This window comes from Salvelinus sp. IW2-2015, linkage group LG2, assembly GCF_002910315.2.
Source record: "Salvelinus sp. IW2-2015 linkage group LG2, ASM291031v2, whole genome shotgun sequence".
NCBI lineage: Eukaryota > Metazoa > Chordata > Actinopteri > Salmoniformes > Salmonidae > Salvelinus > Salvelinus sp. IW2-2015.
The window spans coordinates 13469378-13496823 of NC_036839.1; the positions used below are offsets into that span (position 1 = coordinate 13469378).

Genomic DNA, 27446 nt, shown 5'->3' on the forward strand with positions numbered 1-27446 from the left:
CTGGTTTGCACTGCAGGTTCAGTGTTTATGGAATATTTCTGAATATGGAGTTAAACTGTAAAACATGTTTTTCCAGCATATTATCCCTAAGTAGAATTTAGTGAATTATCTGCTTCTTAGGTGATTAAGGCACAAATACAATGTTCTTCAGTTTTATATTCAGTTTTTTATTTGTTCAATACTCTTATGATAATATGCAAAACACACAGTCTGTATCAATAAGATGTCCAGAGTGAACAATCATATACCATAAGATCTTTTCACAAATTTCTAATAAGCATACATATACATATTTTCCCTTTTTTCTACCGAATAAACAGGATACAGAAGTGTATCAAACATGCTAGAAAGATAATGAATTCCAAAATGTCTGTCAATATATGTTTGTCAATATATCTCTCGCTAAGATGTGTTCCTTTTGAACACATGTAAGGACAATTAACAGTCTTTGTCAACATTTTCAAACGAGAAAATGGCTATAACCATATTTAAATTCCACATGCAATTACATCTGACATACAATGTAAAATACAAACAAGATTTGAACATTACACAACAAATTCAGTGCAGTAACAAWTTTAACCAATATTACTGAAGTCATTGATATGAAATACCATTATACRAACATGCAATGGCTTTGAGTACATYGTGGTGAATTCAATGGTCACATTTTTGTCTATGATCAGCACAATCATTTCATATCAAACACAAATAGTCATTACAAGCAACAACATATTAATTACAGTATATAACTTATTTTTAAAAATACAGACTTCAATAGCATGGAATCCTCTGTCCAGAATATCARCAATAAAGAAAAGCGGTCAACATTTTTATTGTAGCAATATACTATATAAATGCTGCCGTACTGATACAATGAAAAGGCATCGAACTTAGTCAGGGGTTATTAGATCAACTTGGGTTTGACAAGACATTTCTGTAAGAATTGACTCATGTGGGTGTAGAGGTGATGGTAGGCAGGTCCTCCAAGTCCGTGATCCCTGTCAGTGTACCACTGAAAAGAATCCAAAAACACACAATTACTATTATTCTAGATAAGGTGTTGGACATAGGTTAGACTCCAGGCCTCYCTCACAGGTGAAAGTCTGTAGCAGAGGCTAGATATAGATTATAGACAGGTCATATATCATATAATTATATTATATATACCGATAAGCTAGTGAAGGACATCTAAAATGTCTTATAGACTGTAAAATTTGTGTAATTAAAGTTGTAACACACAGTACTAACTCTCCAAAATATTKTTGCACGTACTGTACTTACCCCTGGGACTATCAAACAAGGGCATTATCAAAAATAGGCATACTGTCAGACTCCAAGTGCAACACGTCATCCCCACCACCCCTCTCAGGTAGTCCTCCCCAAAACCAACATTTACCATCGCCTCAAAGTCAACTTGCTGGACAACCAGGGCTTTGGAGATCTGTGCAGATTGCTGGAAGTGAACATTGTCTACAGGAAAAACAAACTGTTTGTAATACCTGATTGAACAAGGAAGCATATGCATCTGTGAAAATACGATAAATTATTTTGCACAAGATCAGGAGCCTCTTAATGGCTATACGGAATACTGTATCCTATACATTACACATTAGGAATAGAACATTGTGTATGAGTGTGTGGTTGTTTAGAATGTAAAATASAGTATTTCACTGAAACAGAAACACATACCATCAGCTGTCCCATGAACCAGGAGATAGTTCACTGATTTGAAATTCTTTGCTCTACTTGTTACTGTGGAATTCTGTTGGAATAGAAAGTTGTTTGTATGTGGACACAGTTACGGTTGACATACAGTACAACAGATTATGTGACGACTATCCAAATAAAGAGGGACCATGCTTTTTGATGTGTCTGATGTCTTTACCATAGATATAGAATGAATAGAACGGGCTTGGAAGCTCTAACCTGGCAATTTGACTGGTAAACTCATGGGTACACTTGCAATGGCTGCCTGGTATTGTGAGCTAATAATTTCCATGGTAATTTGGAATGTTCTATCAACTGATACTCCGAGTCGATATTCACATAGTAAATAAGGAATTCCCCTCGACGAAGCCCACAAGTTGGGGYAAACAAACATTCTTTCCCATTGACCCCCAGTGTAAAAAAATCCTGACCTARGGTTCGCAATGCTCCCACGTAGGGAAATAGAGACTGCAAGAAGAGCACTGTGGCTTCAGGCTATTCGGCATGGGAGAGTGGGGACCAGGTGGCTACACATAGCTATGTGTGGAAAACATTTAATCACAGGTGAGACTTTTAACTTGTTTAGTATAGTTTGTTTGTAACTTCACTCACTACTTGTAMCTGTATAGTCCATTTGTTTGTGTTGTTGGTCTTGGCTAGCTTAATGTTCTGGTCGGTAGCTAGCTAGCACTCACTCACGTGGCTGCTAGCATCCTCATGAAAAGGGGCATGAGGGAAGCCCTACAATATTACGTTTATATAACTAGTGAGAATGCTAGGGAGTAGGGCAATGTTGAAAAGTCATCTTTAGACATGTTTTACTTTTCTTAAATGTAGTTTTGTAATTTGACTAAAACAAACAGACAAGAAAATTGCACTTGGAAAAAGAGTATGTTTTTGCTGTGAGCCAATGTGGTAACCTAGGTAACCACAGGTTATTTTCCRCASAGGCGGGCGGGGCCGCGACGTTCTATTTAATACGAACTGGGACTATGCTGGATTGCCATGGTAAAAGCACAATGTTCATTCAAATGATGCTAACTGTTGTGACTCAACAAATCACAGCACAAATTGAAGGTTACACTTCCTGCATGGGTCTAGGTTGAAGATGGGAAGGTTAAGACAGCATAATAATTTCAGGCGGAAGCGTTTGAAAATAAACAAATTAATGAGACCAGCGCCATCGCTGGATTCTACAGGATTAGCATCGAAAATGTGACCAGTGGTTGGAAAATCTAGTAATAAAGTGGCTGTAGATCATTTTTTAAATGTCTAAACTACTAGAATGACAGTAAGGCAGTTATGCTTGTGTTCGCTGAGTAGTTAGCTGAAATTCAWTACGATTGTGTTAATTTTTCACTTTGATGGTMAACTTTCTGTGCTGCTACCATTCACTCCCAGTCATTCTGAATGTGGAAGCTGGTCCCTTGTTGACTAGTGGCACAAAGAGTTATGGGATATTCGAAATCTCTTGTCTTAAACTGTATGTGTTTAACCTAGCATTCGTCTAGGTTGAAGATGACAAAGGTTAAGACAACGGGATCCTAATGTCTCATAACTSTTTGCAACAATGGGTTGCTATGCTAATTAGTAACGGCGCTGGTAGTTAGCAACAAAGATGGTCCCAGATTTGTGACGACATTGTCTTAACCTGTATATTTTTGACCTAGGCATGGGTACACTCAAAATGGCTGCCAGTCCACCCATTATGCCATCACTGACTTGAATGGGGATGGCCGTTCTATTCATTCTATTTCTATGGTCTTTACCTTGTAAGAGTCAGCATTCTCCTCCGGTTTACTCATATAGCGTTCAGTATACACCGAGTCTGGAAAAGGAATATCCAGATAGAGACTGAACTCATATAGGATGAAAGAAACACCGGCTTTTGAAGTTTATGCATGACTAAATCTGTGTTCTCCCTATTTGACCCTTTCTACGATTATACGCACTGATACATACCATAATATTCCCACTTAGCTACTGGGGCAACTGCAATTCCACACTTGAAAACTCCACTTCCAGCACCCAAAGCCATTGACGTGACATAGCCACCATATGACTGAAAAACAGATTATTTCAAACCACATCAATTAGAGTTTKATTCAACAAATACTGTGTATTTACAACAACAGATTTATAAGAAATATTGTCAAAATCAAAAAGAATTTCCAACTTACCCAACCCCATATGGCTATTCGTTCTTTGTCTATAAAGCCCATGTCAATAAATTTTCTAGTGACAAAAAAATATAGATCTTTATATAGCTCTAGCTATATGTCATTAAAAGTGTTGAGCAGATTCAATTGATTGATTGACCATTTTCAAGAGCAACAGATAGCATACTTTAGGATACTCCCAATTCACATTCATTATCAGATATGAATACATTAAGTCTTGTATTTATTATTATTATTATTATATATATATTTTTTTACATATTATTAAACAGATGTTAGACTTTACACACTGATGTCTCTGTACTTCAATGGCACTTTACCTTGTGGCCGTTATTTGATCTTCCACTTCAAATGTTCCAAGACGTTGGTAGATAGAGTGCATTATTTTGTCACCTTGGTAACCGCTTCCCCTTCCATCGAAACTGGCCACTATGATCCCCTCTGTACTGGAGAGGTACGAACCCCAGTTTAGTCTGTAGCGATAATCTGCCTTCTGACTACAGGGGCCTCCATATCTGTAAGGGAAATAAGTATTTAACAATCARAGCTGGGCTAATTAATTCTCTGCAAATCCTCTTTAAAGATACTTAAGCCTGTATACTTACACATCAATTAGAAGAGGGTACTTTTTGTTCTTTTGGAAATTGGGGGGTAACATCATCTGATACCATAGATCTYTTGGCAAAAGGTAGTYAAACATGAGGCCATTAGAAATATAGATGTAGGATCTTAATTTGTTCACCCTGTTGCAGGAGAACATTCCTCCAATGTAATACATTTAAAACGTGTATTGTATTTGAGGTTTAAAAAAGCATCTYAAGTTTTGCAATTTACACTTTGAAATTTTAGACTTGATTTTTCCCTTACACAAAATGTATCAACCCCTACACAAATGTCAATTAATTATAACCCACATAACATTTCAAATTTCCTGTTGCTACAGGATTATTTTGCTGGTGTACTGTAGCAGACTGGCATAAATTAAGATCCTACATCTGCACATTTGATTATGCATGGCATGATTTGATTGGATCCACCAGTCTCTAAAACTATCACTCACCAAATCCTGCTACCCTCAGGGTCCCACGCTGCATGGTTGGCATTTGGAATTCTTTTAGCATTTCTTCAAGATCTTTGTTGTCACGAAGAACCAGGAGCTCTAACACAAAACAACTTCATCAATTGAATCAGAAGTTCCCCGTTTACGGTAAAGATTCATGAACCTGTATATTGCTGAGTTACAAAGAGTATCTTCAAAGTACTGGTACTTTTTGCATACCTTTACCTGTGCCTCTATTGTCCATGAGTGTGAACAATGGTGTTCCAGGTCCTGTAAAGAAACAATCAGCACACACAATACAGTATGACATCACGTAGGCTAATTGTTCACCACGTAACCTCAGGTACAAGCTGACCTAGAGGTCAGAGGTCAGAACTGAGACTGCGGCTTCATCCCAAATGGCACCTTATTCCCTATGGACCCTGGTCAAAAGTAGTGCACTACATAGGGAATTATGTGGTGTTGTGTTGTCTCTCTTGTCGTGATGTGTGTTTTGTCCTATATTTTTATTTTTCCCAGCCCCCATCCTCGCAGGAGGCCTTTTGACTTTTGGTAGGCTGTCATTGTAAATAAGAATTTGTTCTTAACCAACTTGCCTAGTTAAATAAAGGTTAAATTGAAAATAAAATAAAAAATAAGGTGTCATTTGGGACACTTCCTGTATCACTTATTGATACTCCGCACCCCAGTTATTTTTTTAAGCATTGATCACGAATGGGTTAGTGCTCAGGATGTGAATGGGGAATGGGGTAACTGACCATAGCAGTCCATGCGGTAGTAGGAGGCATCGTAGCTGAAGTAGGCTGAGTTGTACTGACACCTGTCCTTATACAGGCCACAGGTGAGGCACTGGGGAGCCGAGGGGCTCCTTCRGATCATAACCCTGACAAACAAACAAACACAGGTTCATACGAGTTAACATTGCTGTCTGAATAACGAAAATATTTACGGTAGCAATTGAACATACTTTTATGGTCTATTTTGTATTCAGAATGATTAAGAATTTAGGGAAAGCACTTTAAATGAAATATCTATGGGGATCATGAGAAACACATCAAAAACAATGCGGTCATAGTGATAGATAAATACTAAATGTACTCTATTCTGTTATTAAATTAAATGTATTTCTTACTTGTATAGATTTCTCTGTCCAGGCTTTCCTTGGTACTCATTACTTACATAGTATCTGTGAAAATGAAACGATAGTGAAGAAGCATTCTGAAGGAGCAACACACATGACARAGTTTATAATGATACTTTTCTAGTTCTTACATACATCTTGTGCATCTGTACTTACATAGCGTCTTTGGTGAGTTTTGAAATGTAGATGACCTCCCACTTGCCTGAGGTAATGGGTGTTGCCTTGCCCTTTGGAATGATATGCACTTTCATAGGTACRGCATTCTGATATTGCTAACAMTTACATGCAAGTAAGCACTTTTTGATTTTGATGAAACAATGACTTTGAGGAATAAAATACTTACATCRTTCACATGGTGAAGGTGCTTATAACCGTACGTGTCACTCATCACTTTGTAGAAACTGATATGATCCTCTGCAAACATAGGTTGGAGAGGAACATACTGGAAAGTTGAAATAATTGATTATTAGAAAACAAAATATTTCAGAKCCTAGATTTAGTTCTCATGGTTCTTTCAGTATACAGTATGTGAACTTACTTGGCCAACCCAACCCGTCTTGCTAATTTGTTCATATTTCTAAAAGAAAAAAATACAAAATATTTTATTACATTTATTCCTATTAGGCCTATACAGTTACAGAATGCTTCACACAGTAACATTCCTGGAGTTAATGTCGAAAAACACACAATCCTCTGTTCACTGAGTGCTGTTGTCTACCAATGAGCTCACCCACAGAGTCTGAGGTGAGGTGACAAGTACCTGGTTCTCATTCCAGTTGTTTCCGTCAAAGTCATAGATCTGTAAAAGGACATGGTTCTGCTTCCTCTTGGTCCACTGAACAGCGATGCGCTCATCCGTCACCCAAGTGACTGAACTCAAATAGTGATCACTGGGAGAAAAACAACACAAAGTGACAGGTTTATATCACCCTTTTTACATGTGATTGATATTGACTATCCTTGACTATTTAAACCACTACAAATGTATATTAAAGTATGAAATTATACTGTACCCTGCACCAATGGAATCTGGCACCACCACCTGTGTCCGTCTTGATGGATTTATTGTGTCCACTACAAACAGCTTTGCCTTAGGATTAGTTGAGCCAGCCTTGATAGGAGATAACATGCATAACAAAAACTCAATATCTTCAAAAATCATGAGCATTTTTTAAGGGTACAGTACATATAATTCACATACTGTGTGTATAATCATGGTATATTGACCTATTACGTGCTATTTATGGTATGTCTCTCATTCTTATGACATTCATACCATGCATTAAAAAAGGCACATATTACAACATCCCACCTTGGGGTATGGGACAACCACTGTACTGGGGTATTGTCCATTTCCATACAAAGAGTACTCGATCGTGTGGACCTCTGTGTCATTAAACTCAGCATAAGCCAGATACTTTCCAGTTGGTGACCACCATATTGCCTCGTTCGATGAGAAAACCTCCTCTGAAAAAAAGAGGAAGAAATCAAGTTACCCAAAAGCCTTGTGTGTGATGAAACCCACCTCATCCCTTCCCCCTAAAATGAAATGGGTCAATGTTACTTAATACCCACCCTCATATACCCAGTCAGGGGCACCGTTAAGAATCTGATTCTCTTTTCCATTATGGGTCACTTGTATGGCTTCAGCAGTGGCGTTGGGTTTCAAATAAATGTTGTAATTCCAGACGTAAGCCTGGCAGAGAGATCAGCAGTCAAGTTAATGTCAGCATTCCATTGACTTTAGTTTATACTAGAGACAGCCTACTTCCTCTACAGTGGTTTTATTCCCTGGCATCCTATTCCAGATTCTTTTGGTTGGTGCAGCAGCTAATCCCACTGTGTTTTGCATCTCTCTGGGCCAACGCCCATWCTCGCCATGGGAGAGAGAGCTAATTATGGTGCCAGCAGTTTGCAAAAACCTAGCAGGATACTAGTGAGCAGATGAACGATGCAATAGCAATGACATTAAATACACTCCAGCCTCTTTTCTCATTATACACTTGTTATAATTACCAAGGGCCTCAGAGGACTTTTAGTCAGGTAACAAATGTTGTTTTTTTCAAATAAAACTTAGGTTATAATCTGATTTATTGATCTGATCTTGTTAGATATTGTCCATGGATAGACTTGAATTTGTATTTTATAGTGTATACACATGACTTTGAACACCCCGTGTGCATCCCAAATGGTACCCTATTCCCTACACAGTACACTACTTCCCTATGGGCCCTGGTCAACAGTAGTGCACTAAATAGGGAATAGGGTGCCATTTGGGACATACMTCCCTAGATAGTGTATCAGACTGGTTTTTAATCACTCACCAGTTTGTTTCCTGTTGGTGCCCAGGCAAAGTATTGCACAACTTGTGGAATGTTCACAGACTTGAGAAATGTTCTGGGAGAAAGAGATGGAAACAACAGGTCTTTAGTGATAGAGGAGTAGTTGAGGCTGGCACTTCCACTGGGAAAACAGAGATGTACTTACGAACTGTCATAATCATAYATGGAGTAAGAGGCTGTGAATGAATGTCTCCATTGCTGTAAACACATGATACAGTAAATCAGTGTTGTGTATTCAAAAAGACACCCCATGATCAAACTATAAACAATCATTCAATATATTACCTTGGAGTAGTTGCTCTCAAAGCAGATGTATTTCCGATCAGCAGAAATAATATAGTCTGTGGCATACACTTGTTCCTATGACATAAACATTTTAAATATAAAATGCATTATTGACATTATTATAATGTCAATACATTATTCGCTTTGAAAGATACTACGGGTGATTTAAAATGCTCTCTGCGTGAAAAATATCTTACAAATGTGTTGTTGCTTATATATTCAAAGAAATCCCCTGTTTCAGCATTGTGAAGCATAATGTTGCCTTGTCTCGTTTTATGCACGTATTCGTTATCTATAGGAGAATGAGACAGAAATGTAACTTTTTGAGACATGATCAAAATGCAGGCCCCTTAAAATCAAAACAGATAATGACAAGGAATGCATGCATACACTTTTAGAAGCAATTGAATAAAGAAAACAATGCAATACCTGATATCCACCGCAAATTATATATTTTATACCTAATTGTGTCATTGAAATAATCTGCCAGGGTAAAAGGCCTCTTGGAGCCTCCGTCCTCTCCTGAAACATGAAAATGTACTTGAATTAGTGACAGATGCATTTTACTTGAATCAACAACTGCAAATATTGCTTTGTTGATAATCAAACAATATGCTAATACTTTCCACAAAAGTGGATATCTTCAACAAATCCTTGGAAATTGTACACTACTACAGRTGAAGTCGGAAGTTTACATACACCTTAGCCAAATACAATTAAACTCAGTTTGAAACAATTCCTGACGTTTAATCCTAGTAAAGATTCCCTGTRTTAGGTCAGTTAGGATCACCACTTTATTTTAAGAATGTGACATGTCAGAATAATAGTAGAGAGAATGATTTATTTCAGCTTTTATTTCTTTCATCACATTCCKAGTGTGTCAGAAGTTTACATACACTCAATTAGTATTTGGTAGCATTGCCTTTAAATTGTTTAACTTGGGTCAAACATTTCGGGTAGCCTTCCACAAGCTTCCCACAATAAGTTGGGTGAATTTTAGCCCATTCCTCCTGACAGAGCTGCTGGTGTATGTAAACTTCCGACTTCAACTGTACATCCAAAAAGGCAATAGCAATCACTTGGTGGCGCCACATGGTTATCACTATATTGTATAGTAGGCCTACTTGAATTTTAAATGTTCGCGTTTGTGGTTCAATAACCCCCCATCCTATCTCATCTTTGGATTTAATGARTCAAGAAACGTAAATAATTCTAGAACAGACAAATTAATGCTCACATTGGAAGTTTCAGTGAAACAATAACACAACAATCTGAGTATTGTTGGTTATTTATGATGACTGACTTAATGAAACTTYGTGAAGTTGTACAACGCTTCGTCAGCAAACGATCATCATAAGTCACTGTCAACTCAGTGGACACCATAGTGTGAAAATTGTTTACAGAGTGAATGGAAACCATATCTCATTGCATTAAATGTTGAAATCATACTTTTATGATAAAATAAAGCAACTTACTATTCAGATATATTGCCATGGGGACAGTTATTAAAGTGATGACGACAGCCGCCCCCACAACCGCCCAAAGCACCTTGCCGCAGCCCTGTTAAAGGTGAGGGACGACGGTGACAAAATGTTGCAAAAAGTTCTTTGTGAATTATAAAGTKGTCTATTATAGTCTTGGAGGAGAACTCACTGGCATTCTATCTATATCTTTTCGGTTTTCATATTTTCTTATTAATATGATTACATATTAATAAGACTTGTCATTTAAAGAAACACAGTTAACTTCGCAATTTTATGTATTTCTAATGCATTCGTTTCACTGACCATAGTAGCACCGATGATGTATCGGCATTCACCCGGGAGTGGACATGCAGCTCTCAACCTGAGGAATCCGGTTCGCTGACGTGGAGTGACAGCCGACTTCTTCGCACTCTCTCTGGATGTCAAACAATTAACATAGCGCAGAAAAAATATATAGATTCTTGATTAAACTGTAACATAAGCAGCAGAAAATAAACAATGTTACTCCGTCCGAGTTGAATATAGCGTCCCTTGTACTCCAGAGTGCATCCGTAAGGAAGAGTTGGAAATTCTTACTAGTCACAGGGATGCCTCCTCGAAGTCAGCAGCRCACATAACTTTCCGATGGCGCCGAATTTGTGAAGATTTAGGAAGTGACTTTTCCATTCAGCGCATATCATAAATCGTCCAGTTATTATCAGTGAACTTTGTTAAGCTTTGCAATTATATAGAATACATTTGCAATCTGTGGATTTCTATGTATTTTGTGGATAAATAACCAGTCATTTGTATATCTGTAAAGTCCAAATATTTGTACATCGTTTACACACCATGCAGAAATAATTGAAAGCAAACACACATCAAAGCAGATTCTGCCCCAGTTTATTGTCTCCTCATACACTTTACACATGGCAGGAATTTGTGTTTTGGAAATATCCAGAAAGCTATGCATTCAGGATAAACATTCAACAAAACAATAACCAAGGGGCAAAGTCATAAGCATGCAATTTATAAGGCAAGCCCTCATATCATTTTRTTTMATTACTCCCTGAACTATCAAATCKCAGTAACCAGGGTAACACATACCTGTGACATTGACAAAGGGATAAGTGAATTTACCATCAATCTTAATGCGATGTGTACTTATTAATCTATTTTCCAGCAGCAGAGGAAAATCACCAAAAAACACCACCTGTTTTCTGTATGTCAGATCTAACGTGAGCATGTGTGCCAACAGGTGCACTGTAGTGAGYAAGTACCACAGGGACCAGGGAAACACCAGAGGATCCCAAAGGAGAGGAAGTGTGAAGAAGTTCATTATCATCTTTAGTTTGATCCATTCCGGTTAGAGAGTTCGGRCAGTAACCGAAAGGTCACTGGTTCGAATAGCCCGAKCTGACAAGGTGAAAAGTCTGTTAATGTGCCCTTGAGCAAGGCACTTAAGCCTAATTTGCTCCATGAGTGACTTACTACTATGGTTGACCCTGTAAAACAATACATTTGACTGCACCTATCCAGGGTATGTGACAAMAATTGTGTAATTATGTTGTTACTGACGGAAGCAAATGCAGTGTCTGACACATTAACAGCTCATCTAGGAGCACAGATCAAGCACAATTGTGAAATGTTTGCACATCATATTCAACTAGTCATCTTCCTCTCTCAGCTCTCTTCCTGCTAAACCATTTTTTCCCCGAGTCAGTGAGTAAGCATGGAAATATCTAGGGCACATAGTTATAAGTAATGGAATCTTTTCTCTAGGATCCCTTTTTTTWTGCAAGCATATTATTCAATGGATTCAACATTTACTGATTGCATAATTCAATTTATTGACAATGACTATGATTCATTTCATTGCAATTGGCAACTTGTTAAAAGAAAGAAGAAGGCATCTGTAACCCCCAATATCATTGCGCATTTAACGGTCTTCGCAATAAAAAATATAAAAGTCACACACAGTTTGAACATGTGCAATTTGCAGGGAAAATAAGGCTGATTTATTAAGTCCAACTACCAAAGGTACAGGGAGCATCACGCATTTATTTCGATCCTTACTATTTGCCAACAATTCTTGTAGCTACCATGTTATACAGTGATTCTTCATCCTCTGAGCTTCGACCACAGATTGAGCATGTTCAGTATCGTCAGAGGCAGGTAACTGGATACCCAGCTCACTCCACTTGTTGATGTTCTTCTTCTTCTCATCACACGTCACCAGGAAGTACCTCAATTCAACGGTAGAGCATTATTGAACCCCATCTCTGCAGGAAATATACACTGAGAGTACAAAACATTAGGAACACCTTCTCTTTCCATGACATAGACTGARCAGGTGAATCCAGGTGAAAGTTATGATCCCTTATTGATGTCACTTGTTAAATCCACTTCAATCAGTGTAGATGAAGMGGAGGAGACCGGTTAAATAAGTATTTAAGTGCCTTTGAATGGGGTATGGTAGTAGGTGCCAGGCACAGCGGTTTGAGTGTGTCTAGAACTGCAACGCTGCTGGATTTTTTTCACACTCAACWTTTTCCTGTGTGTATAAAGAATGGTCCACCACCCAAAGGACATCCAGCCAACTTGACACAACTGTGGGAAGCATTGGAGTCAACATAGTCCAGCATCCTTGTGGAACGGTTTCGACACCTTGTAGAGGCCATGCCCKGACAAATTGAGGCTGTCTGAGGGCAAAAGGGTGTGCAACTTAATATTAGGAATGTGTTCGTAATGTTTTCTACAGTCAGTGTATGGCTTTCCTGCATGTAAAAAGTTAATTMACATTTTCAGGCAAGTGATCATAATCTTCAGGCAACAAAACATACTCCTGATTTGCTAGATGAGCAAGTGTCTTTCAGACTTTAACGTCAAATGTTGTCTATTATAGGTCAACACCAACATCTTTCTCTCTTTACAGAATTAGGACAGGGAATGCATGCTATGAAACGGTCTTGTAGTCCGTTAGCCTCTCAGTAAGTGATGTGTTTTCTCTTTGATTTCTCTTTCGCCGGGAACTTTTCATTCAGACATTGTTTCAGTAGTAACTTAATCTTTTGTTGAGGGTCTGGATTCTGTATCGAGGTATGCATTGTAAATAAAAAATATTGGGTTTTGGGGTATATTTTTCAATTTTCTAACGCTATAACATATGCGTGCATGACAAAAAATATTTACCAACAACTGTGTACTATATATTAGGCTACGATCTTGCACAGGTTGGGTTACTTTGACAAGAGGACAGTGTTTGCAGCAGAACATACTTAAATTGGTGTTTCACGTTGACTGGTTTATTGCAGCTTCCACAGCTGYGCTTCACTTTGGACGGGGTCTCCTATTTCATGCCTTTARGCTTTTTCATGGTTGTTCGCACTCTTTCATCCATGATCGCCTGAATGTGGAATTCCTTAATKTAGCAACAAACAATTGAAACACAATTAGTATATACATTTTTTACATTATGGATGTTGACTCAACTATGTTTGAGAAGTCAATCAAATCTTAAAAGGATTTTGCTCAATTGCAGGAAAACAATTCATTTAATATCAAGCTGGAAGTTACGATTTGAGAGTGGAGGCATATCCTTTTATCATATTCCGCTTGATCTAATTTCTTGACTTTATCGGTGGCTTTGCTCATTATCTTCTCATGGTACTCACTGACACTCTCGCTCAGCAACCCCAGAACCCTCCCCCGCCACMAAAGTGTAACTACTGTCCTCGCCTCTGCCTCGGGCCTAAGACATAAAAACAGTAAACATGCTCTCATTAAACCATGGCAACGGGAGCTTGAAGTGATGCTAACAGTATGATGATGTCTACTAACCATTATACCGTGAATACATTGTCTGCTAACCATTATACATTATACACCATTATACTGCTAATACATTAWACTATTTATTTATCTCATGTGGCGCATACCAAAGAGTTAGCGGACAATAGAGAATCTTAGTTCATAGTTCTTAGTTAATAATGACACCGTGGATATTGACTAATAATAAKATGTTTTTGGCAAAGCCAGTTAACCTTTTAAATCACTGACCAGAATCATAGTGATCTCATTGGTCACAAGCTATCGTATCAAAAAGTTACATGCTGCTATGTCCAGACSGTCTTCAGCTACTGTTGTTGCCATCAGCAAGTTGACCTCCGTGTTCCAAAACTTCCCTTTGTTCTGCCTGATAAACACAAATGTGTGCAAAATAAAATACAGTGCAATTGGAAAGTCTTCAGAGACCTTCACTTTTTCCACATTTTGTTGCGTTACAGCCTCATTCTAAAATGTATGATATATTTGTATTTTCTCATCAATCTACACACAATACTCCATAATGACAAAGCGAAAACAGTACATTTTGGCAAATGTATATATATTTAAAAAAAAATACTGTGCAGTGACGCTCCCCATCCAACCTGACAGAGCTTGAGAGGATCTGCCAAGACTCGAGTCTGTAATCGCTGCCAAAGGTGCATCAACAAAGTACTAAGTAAAGGGTCTGAATACTTATGTAAATGTGATATTTCCGTTTTTGCTTTGTCATTATTTGTTATTGTGTGTAGATTGATGAGGGGAAGAAACAATATAATCAATTTCAAAATAAGGCTGTAACATTACAAAATATGGAAAAAGTCAAGGGGTCTGAATACTCTCCGAATAAAATTGGAAACAGTGCACTCACAGCAGTCATTGGTTTCACTTTACTCTGGTCTCCTCCTCCAATCACATGGCAAGCTTTTACTCAGACTTCCTCAAACTTTGAGTTCTCCTGAACCAATTGAGCTAATGCAATGGTACTGCAATGGGTCTTGGTGAACATGATCCCACTCGCCTTCTCTCTAAATGTAAACTCTGGCAGGATCAGGGTTCTCAACTTAGAGGATATTACATTCATACTGGGGAAGCTTAGCCAATTCCTGCAGTTTCTCTTTGCTATCTGCAAGAAAGTATATTTGGAAGAAAGCCATGCAAAATAGTTAAACTCCCAGACATCAATGTAGGGCTACTTTACAGACTAAAAACACTGGATATACAGTATGCTACCCTTAAAAAGTGTGAAGCGGAATCTCTCTGTGTCGGTCTTAATGATGGCCACCTCGCCCRCAGGGGTCACTTTCTTCTTCAGCTCCTCGTAAAAGTATTTGTCCAGGAACCTGAAGGCATCAGACATGCGTATGGTTTTGCTTAGGTACAGGGCCTAGTTGTACTGCCGTAGATGCTCAGCACAAACTTTCACCTTCTGATTCTCCTCTTTTTCAGCTGTAGGAAAACATAGATAATTGCTTTGGAATGTACATTTGGGGTATAACAGGGTGTCATGACACTTGGTATGAAAAATGGTTGAAAAATAATCTTATCGGTAGTACAGTAGAACATGAAATTAAATGTGTAATCTCATCATTTTGTTATTTCCGGACCACCCACTGCTCTAGGTCGCAGGTAGGATTTCAGTATATGCATCTCTTAATTCATTATCTCTCTCSACTGGAAATAATAAGAGTACCTATTTTCTCTGTTCAGCAGTGGCAATGTTTTAGTGTTGTTGTTTRCCCCAAGGTTTACCGTCACAATTTTATATGAGTCCACGTTTGCACATATCTACAAAAGACAAAACATGAGTTGAATGAATGAGCAAAAACATCCAAACTAATATGACAAGGTTTCACATATATCAAAAAGCATCTAACTCTGTAATAAAGATTAGCAATTCAATACTTCCAAAGTAGTGTTCCGTTAAATCAATCATATAGATTAGTGATAAAATAAAACAAGAACAACTTTTACATCACCAGTTCAGTGTGACCTGTAGAGAGTTAAAATAAAAAGCTGTTTCCAACATTTTCCTGTGTGGTGAAAGTATGAGAGGCATGGTAAGATTTATGGCTGCCTGGAGTGCGGGGGCCATGTGGAACATTGGAAACAGCTTGGCTGAGCAGGGGTTTGCGCTGAGCAGTGTACTAACTGAATGAGGGAGGGACTGAGGGAGGGTGGGGAAGTGCTTGACTGGGAGGGAGGAAATTGTTCAATGAACAGAGGGAGGGCAAGAATGAGAATGATGAGGGTGTGTGTGTCTAGAGAGAGAGAAAGAGGGAGAAAAAAAAGAGATGTAGCTTAGTGCTTAGTGCATGGTATTTACTTGTAGAATGTGCTCCTCGGCTTCCTCCATTTTATTGGCTCCACCAAKTTCGGGTGGGATGGCCAAGCCCATGGTCTGTGGGAGGGCCGCTGTATCCTTCTGCTCTTTCCTTAATATGGCTTTTTTTGTGCTTCTGCTTCAGGTAACGGATCATACTGTGGTTGTACACTCTTAGAAAAAAAGGTGCTAAGTAGAACCATATAGGGTTCTTRGGTTTGTCCCCATTGGGGAACCCTATTTGGTGCTAGGTAGAACCCTTTGCAGAGGGTTCTCCCTAGAACCCTTCATGTAGGGTTATTCATAGAAACCCCTGTATATGGTTCTAACTAGAACACTCTATGAAGGGTTCTACCAATAACAACGTTATAATTTTAAGGTTCTTCCTAGAACCCTCTACTAATGGTTCCACCAGCCTTATTAGCTTCACTATTTAAATTATTATATGACAAAATACATTTACATACATTGCCTTCACACCCTTGACTTATTCACATTTTGCTGTGTTACAAGATGGGATTAAAATGGATTAATTATTATTATTTAAAAATTGTCAACGATCTACACGAAATACTCTGTATGTCAAAGTGAAAACATTTTTTTTAATTTTTTTTTTTACAAATGTTATAATTTACGAAAAATAAAACACTTTCAGTATATATCTTGATTCCATAAGTATTCAGCTCCCTGAGGCAATCCATGGTAGAATTACCTTTGGCAGCATTACAAGCTGTGTGTTTGGGATCATTGTCATGCTGAAGACCCAGCCACGTTTCATCTTCAATGCCCTTGCTGATGGAAGGAGGTTTTCACTCAAATCTCACGTACATGGCCCATTCACTTTCATTTACACGGATCAGTCGTCCTGGTCCCTTTGCAGAAAAACAGCCCCAAAGCATGATGTTTCCCACCCCATGCTTCACAGTAGGTATGGTGTTCTTTGGATGCAACTCAGCATTCTTTGTCCTCCAAACACGACGGTTGAGTTTTTACCAAAAAGTTATATTGGGTTTCATCTGACCATATGCATTCTCCCAATCTTCTTTGGATCATCCAAATGCTCTCTAGCAAACTTCAGACGGGCCTGGACATTGTACTGGCTTAAGCAGGGGGACACGTCTGGCACTGCAGGATTTGAGTCCCTGGCGGCGTAGTGTGTACTGATGGTAGGCTTTGTTACTTTGGTCCCAGCTCTCTGCAGGTAATTCACTAGGTCCCCGTGTGGTTCTGGGATTTTTGCTCACCGTTCTTGTGATCATTTTGACCCCACGGGGTGAGATCTTGCGTGGAGCCCCAGATCGAGGGAGATTATCAGTGGTCTTGTATGTCTTCCATTTCCTAATAATTGCTCCCACGGTTGATTTCTTCAAACCAAGCTGCTTACCTATTGCAGATTCAGTCTTCCAGCCTGGTGCAGGTGTACAATTTTGTTTCTGGTGTCCTTTGACAGCTCTTTGGTCTTGGCCATAGTGGAGTTTGGAGTGTGACTGTTTGAGGTTGTGGACAGGTGTCTTTTATACTGATACAAGTTCAAACGGTGCCATTAATACAGGTAACGAGCGGAGGACAGAGGAGCTCTAAAGAAGAAGTTACAGGTCTGTGAGAGCCAGAAATCTTGCTTGTTTGTAGGTGACCAAAATACTTATTTTCCACCATAATTTGCAAATAAATTCATTAAAAATCCTACAATGTGATTTTCTGGATTTTATTTTCTCATTTTGTCTGGCATAGTTGAAGTGTACCTATGATGAAAWTTACAGGCCTCTCTCATCTTTTTAAGTGGGAGAACTTGCACAATTGGTGGCTGACTAAATACTTTTTTGCCCCACTGTATATACACATACTAATCAGGGGGAATGGGAACCAGGTGTGCATAATGAGACAAGACCGTCCGGGGTTGGTGGTAATGATTCCAATTCAGTGATGCCTTGAAGGCTGGTGACGTAGACCTCCGGAGCTGGTGAACGGAATGAGCAGCAGTACGGGGGGATCCGTGACAGTACCCCTGATGCGCTGCACCAGCAGCGGGACGACACCGGCCTCGGGGACGACCACAGGGACGCGGTGCGGGTCGGTCAGGGTGCTGACGGTGAAAATCCCTGGTCAGAGAAGCGTCCAGGATGTCCACCGCAGGGACCCAGCACCACTCCTCTGGGCCATACCCCTCCCAGTCGATGAGGTACTTGAGACGCTCTGCCCGAAGCCTCTAATCCAGGACCGAGTACCCCGGACCTCCCTTGATGTCCAGAGGAGGAGGCAGGACGTCACTGGTTCCAGCCTCAGRGAGGCGACCAGGCACAACTGGCCTGKGGAGAGACATGAAAAGTTGGGTTAATGCGGTAATCAGCAGGGATTTTCAAACGGTATGTTACCTCATTAACCCTCCTCAGGACTTTAAACGACCCCACAAACCACYAGCTCAGCTTCCGGCAGTGAAGGCAGATGGGCAGGTTCTGGGTGGAGAGCCAGACCCGGTCGCCTGGAGGGAAAACAGGCACCTCACTGCAGTGCTTTCACACGGCCCACTGGAGACGAGTGTGCGCAGCGTTCCGGTTTTCATCAGCACGCCAAAACCACTCGTCCACCGCAGGAGCCTCGGTCTGGCTCGGATTCCAAGGTACTAGGGCCAGCTGATACCCCAACACGCACTGGAAAGGAGTGAGATTAGTGGAMGAGTGGCYGAGGGAATTCTGCACATACTCTGTCCCAGGTAGAAAATCCGCCCACTCCCCCGGCCGTTCCTGACAGTAACACCTCAGGAACCTGCCCACTTTCTGATTGAGCCTCTCCACCTGCCCATTAGCTTGAGGACGGTACCTGGAGGTGAGACTGACTGTGACCCCCAGGCGTTCCATGAACGCTTTCCCTACGTGTGAGGTGAACTGAGGGCCATGGTCTGACACAATGTCCTCCGGGATCCCATAGTGCCGGAAGACGTGCGTGAAAAGAGCCTCCACAGTTTGCATGGCTGACGGGAGCCCAGGCAGAGGAAGGAGGCGACAAGCTTTGGAAAACCGGTCCACAACGATGAGAATGGTGGTGTTCGAATGGGAGGAGGGAAGGTCAGTGACAAAGTCCCCCGATAGGTGAGACCAGGATCATTGTGGAACCGGCAGGGGAAGGATCTTTCCATAAGGGAGGTGTCTGGGTGTCTTTGACTGGGCACAGATGGAACAGGAAGAGACATAAACCCGGGAGTACCTAGCCAGGGTGGGCCACCATTACTTCTCAGTCAGGCAGGCGATGGTACGGCTTATCCCAGGATGACCCGACACAGGCGCCGTGTGCGCCCAAGTAAGGAGGCGGTCCCGCACACCCGTGGGGATGTAGGCACAGTTCTCCGGGCACTGTGCAGGTGCGGGTTCCGTACGCAGGGCCTGCCGTATGTCAGCGTCCACGTCCCACACCTATGGCACAATGATACGGGACGGAGGGATGATGGGTGTCTCCTCTCTCTGCCTCTCCTCTGCGTCATTCACGTTCTTCGAACCTGGCCTATAGGAAAGRGTTAATTGGAACCTGGCAAAGAATAYAGCCCACCTGGCCTGTTTCAGGTTTAGCCTCTTCGCTGCCCTGATGTACTCCAGGTTGCGGTGGTCCGTCCACACCAGGAAAGGGTGTTTGGAACCCTCCAGCCAGTGCCTCCACGCCTTCAGAGCCTTCTTTACCGCCAAGAGGTCCCGGTCCCCTACGTCGTAGTTCCTGTAGGCGGGGCTCAGCTGCTTGGAGTAGAAGACGCAGGGCKGCAGTTTTGGAGGAGTTCCGGTGTGCTGGGACAGCACTGCCCCAACTCCTACTTTGGAGGCATCCACCTCYACGATGAAGGGGAGTGAGGGGTCGGGATATGCCAGCAAGGGAGCAGTGYTGAAGCGTGCCTTCAGTGTCTCAAACACCCTCMCCGCCTCCGCCGTCCAAGGAAGCCGCTGGGGARCTCCTCTCAAGAGGGAGGTAAGAGGCACGACCACCATGCTGAAGCCCTGGATAAACCTCTGGCAGTAGTAGGCGAACCTCAGGAATCGCTGGACTGCTTTCACGGAGTTGGGGATGGGCCATGACCTGACTGTGCTTACGTGTTGCTCCTCCATCTCCACTCCCTCCGTGGATATGAGGTAGCCCAAAAAGGACACGGACTGCTGGAAAAACAAACATTCCTCTTGTTTAACATATAGATCATGCTCTAACAGTCTTCCCAGCACAGACCTGACTAACGAGACATGCTGGGCGCGGTCAGCAGAATAGACCAAAAAGTATATTTAAACCACTATGCCCCGTCCCAGCATGTCCCAAAACACTTCGTTAATAAAGGCCTGTGAGACTGAAGGAGCATTAGACAGGCCAAAGGGCATTACTCCTCGCCTATTAGTAGATAGAGGGCAGGTCGGGGAGAAATMACTTCTTTCTCCACAATAGGAGCAGAGGCCCAGATTCCTCCTTCTCCTACGCTCTGCCTCAGGCAAACGTGCAGAGCCCACCTCCATCGGCTCTGGCCACGGAGCAGGTGTAGCCATGGGCTCCGGATTCCGCACAGATCTTCGTCGGAATCGCAGGAGGTTGTCCAACCGGATCGCAATCCCGATGAGCTGGTCGAGTGACAGGTTGTCATCCCGGCAGGCTAACTTCATCTGTACCTCCTCCCGCAGTTCGTTGCGGGAACACGATGACCAGAGCCGACTCGTCCCATCCGGTGGAGACCGCGATGATTSGGAACTCCATAGATGGTCCTAGATCCCTGGCGTAGTTGGAGTAGGCACTCACCCCCTTCTCGTCCCTCCACAGGATGATCAAACACCGAGCGGAAGAGGAAGGTGAAGCGCTCGTACGACTCGACCTCGGATCCGCCCGTTTCCCAGACAGTCCAGGGCCCGTCTGGTCAGTGCCAAGATGATGGTGGCAACCCTGTCTCTCCCGGAGACAACCTCGGAGTAGCGAGCGAGGTACAAGTCGCATTGCAGAAGGGACAGGGATATTCCGCGGACCGGCTCAGATGGGACGGAGGCAGGTACTGGTGGTGTGGGGGCTGATGCCAGAACCGGTGCTGGAGACCGGAGGGACTGCACATTCCCCTCCAAACGCAGGATGGTTGCCAGCAAGCTCTCCATGGCACTGCCGGGTCTGGAGAGACAGTCCTCGTGATGCTGGACTGTCTCTACGATGGTCACCAGCTCGGCCTTTTGCGCTGTCTCCGTTTAGATGGYTRGATTATTCTGTCACACTGTATAATGACAGGAGACAGGRGCAGGAATATGTAATAGGGAGTTTTATTTCTCCAAACAAAATAAAGTACATCATGAAAACGACGGGGACAAAGCCCAAAACAAACACATATATACAGTTGGTTGGAAGTCGGAAGTTTACTTACACCTTAGCCAAGTACATTTAAACTCAGTTTTAAACAATTCCTGACATTTAATCCGAGTAAAAATGCTCTGTCTTAGTTCAGTTAGGATCACCACTTTATTTTAAGAATGTGAAATGTCAGAATAATAGTAGAGAGAATGATTTATTTCAGCTTTTATTTCTTTCATCCCAGTGGGTCAGAAGTTTACATACACTCAATTAGTATTTGGTAGCATTGCCTTTAAATTATTTAACTTGGGTCAAACGTTTCGGGCAGCCTTCCACAAGCTTCCCACAATAAGTTGGTGGAATTTGGCCCATTCCTCCTTATAGAGCTGGTGTAACTGAGTAAGGTTTGTAGGCCTTCTTGCTCGCACAAGCTTTTTCAGTTCTGCCCACACATTTTCTATAGGATTGAGGTCAGGGCTTTGTGATGGCCACTCCAATACCTTGACTTTGTTGTCCTTAAGCCATTTTGCCACAACTTTGGAAGTATGCGTGGGGTCATTGTCCATTTGCGACCAAGCTTGAACTTCCTGACTGATGTCTTGAGATGTTGCTTCAATATATCCACACAATTTTCCTCCCTCATGATGCCATCTTTTTTTGTGAAGTGCACCAGTCCCTCCTGCAGCAAAGCACCCCCACAACATGATGCTGCCACCTCCGTGCTTCACGGTTGGGATGGTGTTCTTCGGCTTGCAAGCCTCCCCCTTTTTCCTCCAAACATAACGATGGTCATTATGACCAAACAGTTCTATTTTTGTTTCWTCAGACCAGAGGACATTTCTCCAAAAAGTACGATCTTTGTCCCCATGTGCAGTTGCAAACCGTAGTCTGGCTTTTTTATGSCGGTTTTGGAGKAGTGGCTTCTTCCTTGCTGAGCGGCCTTTCAGGTTATGTCGATATAGGACTCGTTTTACTGRGGATATAGATATTTTTGTACCTGTTTCCTCCAGCATCTTCACAAGGTCCTTTGCTGDTGTTCTGGGATTGATTTGCACTTTTTGCACCAAAGTACGTTCATCTCTAGGAGACAGAACGCGTCTCCTTCCTGAGCGGTATGACGGCTGTGTGGTCCCATGCTGTTTATACTTGCGTACTATTGTTTGTTCAGATGAACGTGGTACCTTCAGGCGTTTGGAAATTGCTTCCAAGGATGAACCAGACTTGTGGAGGTCTACAATTTTTTTTCTGGGGTCTTGGCTGATTTCTTTTGATTTTCCCATGATGTCAAGCAAAGAGGCACTGAGTTTGAAGGTAGCCCTTGAAACACATCCACAGGTACACCTGCAATTGATTCAAATGATGTCAATTAGCGTATCAGAAGTTTCTAAAGCCATGACATAATTTTCTGGAATTTTCCAAGCTTTTACAGGCACAGTCAACTTAGTGTATGTAAACTTCTGACCCACTGGAATTGTGACACAGTGAATTATAAGTGAAATAATATGTCTGTAAACAATTGTTGGGAAAAAAAACTATCACGTATTCCTGAGCCTGTCTCCTATCATTATACAGAGTGACAGAGTGATGTGTTGGATTTGTCCCAAACATAAAGCGTTGTATTCAGGACATAAAGTTATTTTCTTTGCCATATTTTTTTTACTTTAGTGCCTTATTGCAAACAGGATGAATGTTTAGGATTATGTACAGACTTTTTTATTTTCACTCTGTCATTTAGGTTAGTAMTGTGGAGTAACTTTAAATTTGCTGATCCACCCTTAGCCTTTTCACAACCATTCAACTCTATAACTGTTTTAAAGTCKCCATTGGCGTCATGATGAAATCCCTGAGCGGTTTCCTTCCTCTCCGGCAACAGTTAGGAAGGACACCTGTATCTCTGTAGTGACTGGGTGTATTGATACACCATTGATACACTAATGAATAACTTCACCATGCTCAGAGATATTCAATGTCTGCTTTTTATTATTTTTACCCATCTACCAATAGGTGCCCTTCTTTGCACGGCATTGGAAAACCTTACAGATAATTGTATGTATGGGGTACAGAGATGAAGTACTCATTAAAAAAATCATGTTAAACACTATTATTGCACACGGAGTGAGTYCTTGCAACATGTTATGTGACTTGTTCAGAACATTTTTACTATTGAATATATTTAGGCTTGCCATAACAACAAATACGTATTGACTGAAGACATTTCAGCTTTTTGTTTTTAATTAATTTGTAAAAATGTCTATAAACCTAATTCCACTTTGCCTTTATGGGGCATTGTGTGTAGGCCAGTGACCAACATTCTCAATGTAATCTGTTTTAAATTCAGCCTGTAACACAACAAAATGGTATAAAAGTCAAGTACTGTGAATACTTTCTGAAGSCACAGTATATCATAAGACCTTTCTTTGACGGTCAAGTTTTACCCTAACACAGTGGTGTTAGGAAACTCCTGGTTCACAGGCCACATCAGGCCTGAAAGTCACATTATGTTGGCTTGCAAAGTGATGTTTAATTCATATAGGAATCAAGCCAGAGTTTAGGATATCCAACAAGTGGAATATTTTATCACCCACAACCTGCTTTCAGAATGACTGCAAGGGCAGGGATGATTGAATACTGAGACTACCCRAATCATCTAAACTGGAACAACCATCTCAGTAACGGGTGCAATAAGTCCAACTACTAACAGAGTGGATTAGTTTAGAAAAATCTATGCTATTTATCTTTGTGTAGCATGAGATTAATAAATTAATTCAAAAACACAGATWTTAAAACAAACAATTATGAAAATTACCCTGCAATAGAGCATGCTGGGAAATATATATATATATATAGAATCCTTCTTGCCTTTTAAAGAAGCCCTCTTGCCTTCCAAAAAATCATGAAAGAACCCTTTCTTCCAACAACAGTTCTTATGAAGTTAAAGGTTCTAGTAGAACACGTTGCCTTACAAATAACCATTGTTTTCCAAAAAGGGGTTCTTCAGATCAAAACAGTTCTTGGTAGAACCCTATCCCTCTGCAAAGAACCCTTTTGGAACCTTTTTTTCTACTGAGGTAGACTCATCCCTTTTGTGTGTGATGGCAATCAGTGACAAATCTACACAACAGAAATACGGAGCAAAACACAAGTCAACAAAAAGACAATGAAATGTATTGGTTTAACATAAGAACATGTGTCATATAATGGATACACTGCAGGTCACAGCTGGTGTACATTTCAAATCATAAACATCCCTGCTCTTACTCATTCAACAGTCTAAAACCGCCTGAGCCTCATAGATTGTAGAAAAGCGTCTGAGGAGGCCAGCTTGGTCTGCTGATCACTTTGTCTCCTCTAAAGTCTGATTTTCCCATTACATTGTACCGTGGGTCTGGTTACATTGCTGTAGGCTACCTAGGAACAAGAGTTTGCTTTAGCTTTACTACCGGTATTCAACCTCTCCTTTGTTTTCTCTCCCATAATGCTAGTGCTGTAAATATACAAGTGGCTTATTGACACCCACAAATTTCAGTCTTCCTCCCTGCCTCTGTGTCTGAGGTACTCCCACACTAACCACCACTTTTCTAGGAAGTCTACGATGCAGTTTCAACCACACTGCATGACTGCTGTGGCGCTAGAGGCCATTTATCAGAAGGGGGTTTAAGTGTGCATTTCACAGCAACGAGAGATGTGTGATGAGGTATGAACATTCACAAATACAACTTTAAACAGGAGTGCTACAAATCACTTCCCCGGAGGGGCATAGGAGTCTGGAGTAGAACATTCAGTCTGATGCAGTGACAGAGGCTCTCTTGTGAATTTGATAAGGCACACACTGATGGCTTGAACAGACGTGTGGCCTGGAAAGCAGCAGAAAAAACTTGAACCCTCTCAGGCGTTTCAACAAACAGCATATGTTACACTGAGGGATATTCCACCTTGGACTGGCGAGTGCCAGCAAGAGCAAGCAGGAGAGCCAGAAGCAACTGACTGACAAAAACCTGTCAGATGAATTCTCAGAGGAAACACACTCCTGTTTACTTTCGATTCCAATTCAAATCCCTGGTAACTTCCACAGCTGTGGGCAGATAACTGACTTTGGGGTAAGGCAAAGCATTGGCTGAGATAAAACACACAGTCAAAGATTTGCATGAACGTGAACCATCATCACTCACATTGTAGTAATCAAGAAATGTCAAACCTGAAAGTTGAATCGCGTCGTCATATCCACTGTGAGGCCTTTTCAAGTAGTTCTCCAGAATATGGGCCGTACAGATGATGACAGAATTTTTCCGGTCAATCTCTATGAAGGAGATTTTGAGCTGGGAGTCCCCACTGACCCTCTCCACATTGTATTTGTGTTTCAGGAACTTCCAGAACTTCCAGAACTCTGTGAAGTAGTGCTGCTCCACCAGGGGCACCTGAAGGAGAACACATTATTAAAAAGACTAAAGATGTGAGGGTCTGCCTCTAAAAGCAATGATATACTGGATTTCTCACTGTTGTGTTTGAAAATGCCACTATTTATCAACAGAGTTAGTCAATAGACTAGGCTGGTGACACAAAAGTGGTTCACTTTGTTTGAGGGAGGGTTTCAAGTAGGTTGATTGTTTTTCAGTTTGTGGAGGTACTCGGATGGGAAAACACTCCCTTTCCTCGCAAAAACAGCACTAGGAAAGTAATTTATTTCAATCTCTACTTTAATGAAGATGCACATCACATGGTGGGTTTTATTGAATGATATTTCTCAAATTGGCCACATGGATTGGGATGTATTTTGGGATGTGCATCATTTATACGCAACACTTTCTATAGAGAAGAAAATAGGTTTTATTATCCATGTGAAGCCCGCTAGATGTCATATGACAAGGGTTTTTCAGATATAGAAAGTCGGTGCCAAGCTGAAATGTTGTAGTGGTGTATTTTTATACTTTTAACATAGAATTTGTGAAGAGTAGAGAGACACAAATTGTGTCTTGCCCAGTACTATACTGCGCTAACAGTTATTTGTAATCCATATAGCTATGCTACAATACACACACATACAGACACAGATTGTTTGCATAAGACATTTCATGGAAAACTGGAGTTAGTACCTTCTTAACCAGGACAATAACTTCACTGATCGGCCCTCACTGGTAATATAAACGGCAACTCTGGTTTTWCCACTTCCTGTTGAGAGGCATATGGTGATGTTTTTTCCTTGCAAGGCGGGCCATGGCCATCTGATAATTTTGAAGAACAATGTCATCTTTGCTAGGGCCTCAAGCAGCAGGAAAGCACTCTAAAGCAGAGCAGAGGGGAGAGGTTCATAACAAAACTGCTGTCCACGTCAGCACTCTACAATTAGGGCCTACGGTTACAACATTCCCAGCAAGTCAAGGCTTGGTTTGTCATTGTATGGGGTTTGGTGTTACGCTGAGCTGTGTCCTTCTCAACCCTGCTGTTAAAACAACATCATACTGTATATACATGGAACACTTTTTAATCTCCCTACTGTCTCCCAGACATTGTATGTTAGTGGTCTCTGTCTTGCCTGAAGGAACACTATTAAATTGGACTCATGCAACACAAAACTATGGAGATGGAGAGATATMGTCCTAAACTCAATAGGAAATAGACATTGAACTTTGTGGACTCCTTTTCTTTTATTAGCAATTCCCTGACCTCTGACTTATTAGAGAGGAAATGCCTCCATTATCCATGGTTAATGCCATGTCAACAAGATACGAATCCCACACAGACTGGTTTTCTGTCTACTACTTCAATATATTATGAAGCATTTCCAATATCTTCTTTTAGCAGAGCAACACACATGCCACTGGTTCATGGAAACA

The 27446-nt window shown here is 41.2% G+C and overlaps 1 protein-coding gene and 1 pseudogene across 2 annotated transcripts; both read right to left on the reverse strand.

Moving 5' to 3' along the window:
* Positions 1 to 143: 143 nt before the first annotated feature.
* fap (fibroblast activation protein, alpha) lies at positions 144 to 10851 on the reverse strand. 2 transcript variants are annotated; one of them, XM_024002605.2, is made up of 27 exons: positions 10779 to 10851; positions 10506 to 10617; positions 10194 to 10278; positions 9148 to 9240; positions 8916 to 9010; positions 8719 to 8793; positions 8579 to 8631; positions 8416 to 8488; positions 7667 to 7787; positions 7404 to 7558; positions 7105 to 7202; positions 6852 to 6981; positions 6630 to 6668; positions 6435 to 6533; positions 6248 to 6318; positions 6083 to 6136; positions 5709 to 5833; positions 5170 to 5220; positions 4951 to 5049; positions 4496 to 4565; positions 4211 to 4405; positions 3891 to 3945; positions 3673 to 3772; positions 3480 to 3538; positions 1693 to 1765; positions 1400 to 1473; positions 144 to 1015 (listed from the first exon to the last, which is right to left on the reverse strand). In XM_024002605.2, the coding sequence occupies exons 2-27, from the start codon at positions 10506 to 10508 to the stop codon at positions 908 to 910; spliced, it is 2253 nt and encodes a 750-aa protein (XP_023858373.1). In that variant the 5' UTR covers positions 10509 to 10617; positions 10779 to 10851; the 3' UTR covers positions 144 to 907. The 2 variants fall into 2 exon arrangements, with proteins under 2 accessions (XP_023858373.1, XP_023858381.1); XM_024002613.2 differs by lacking the exon at positions 5170 to 5220 and having other exon boundaries at positions 10506 to 10831.
* Positions 10852 to 11095: 244 nt separating this feature from the next.
* Positions 11096 to 26036, reverse strand: LOC111972735 (interferon-induced helicase C domain-containing protein 1-like; annotated as a pseudogene).
* Between the last annotated feature and the right edge of the window lie 1410 nt (positions 26037 to 27446).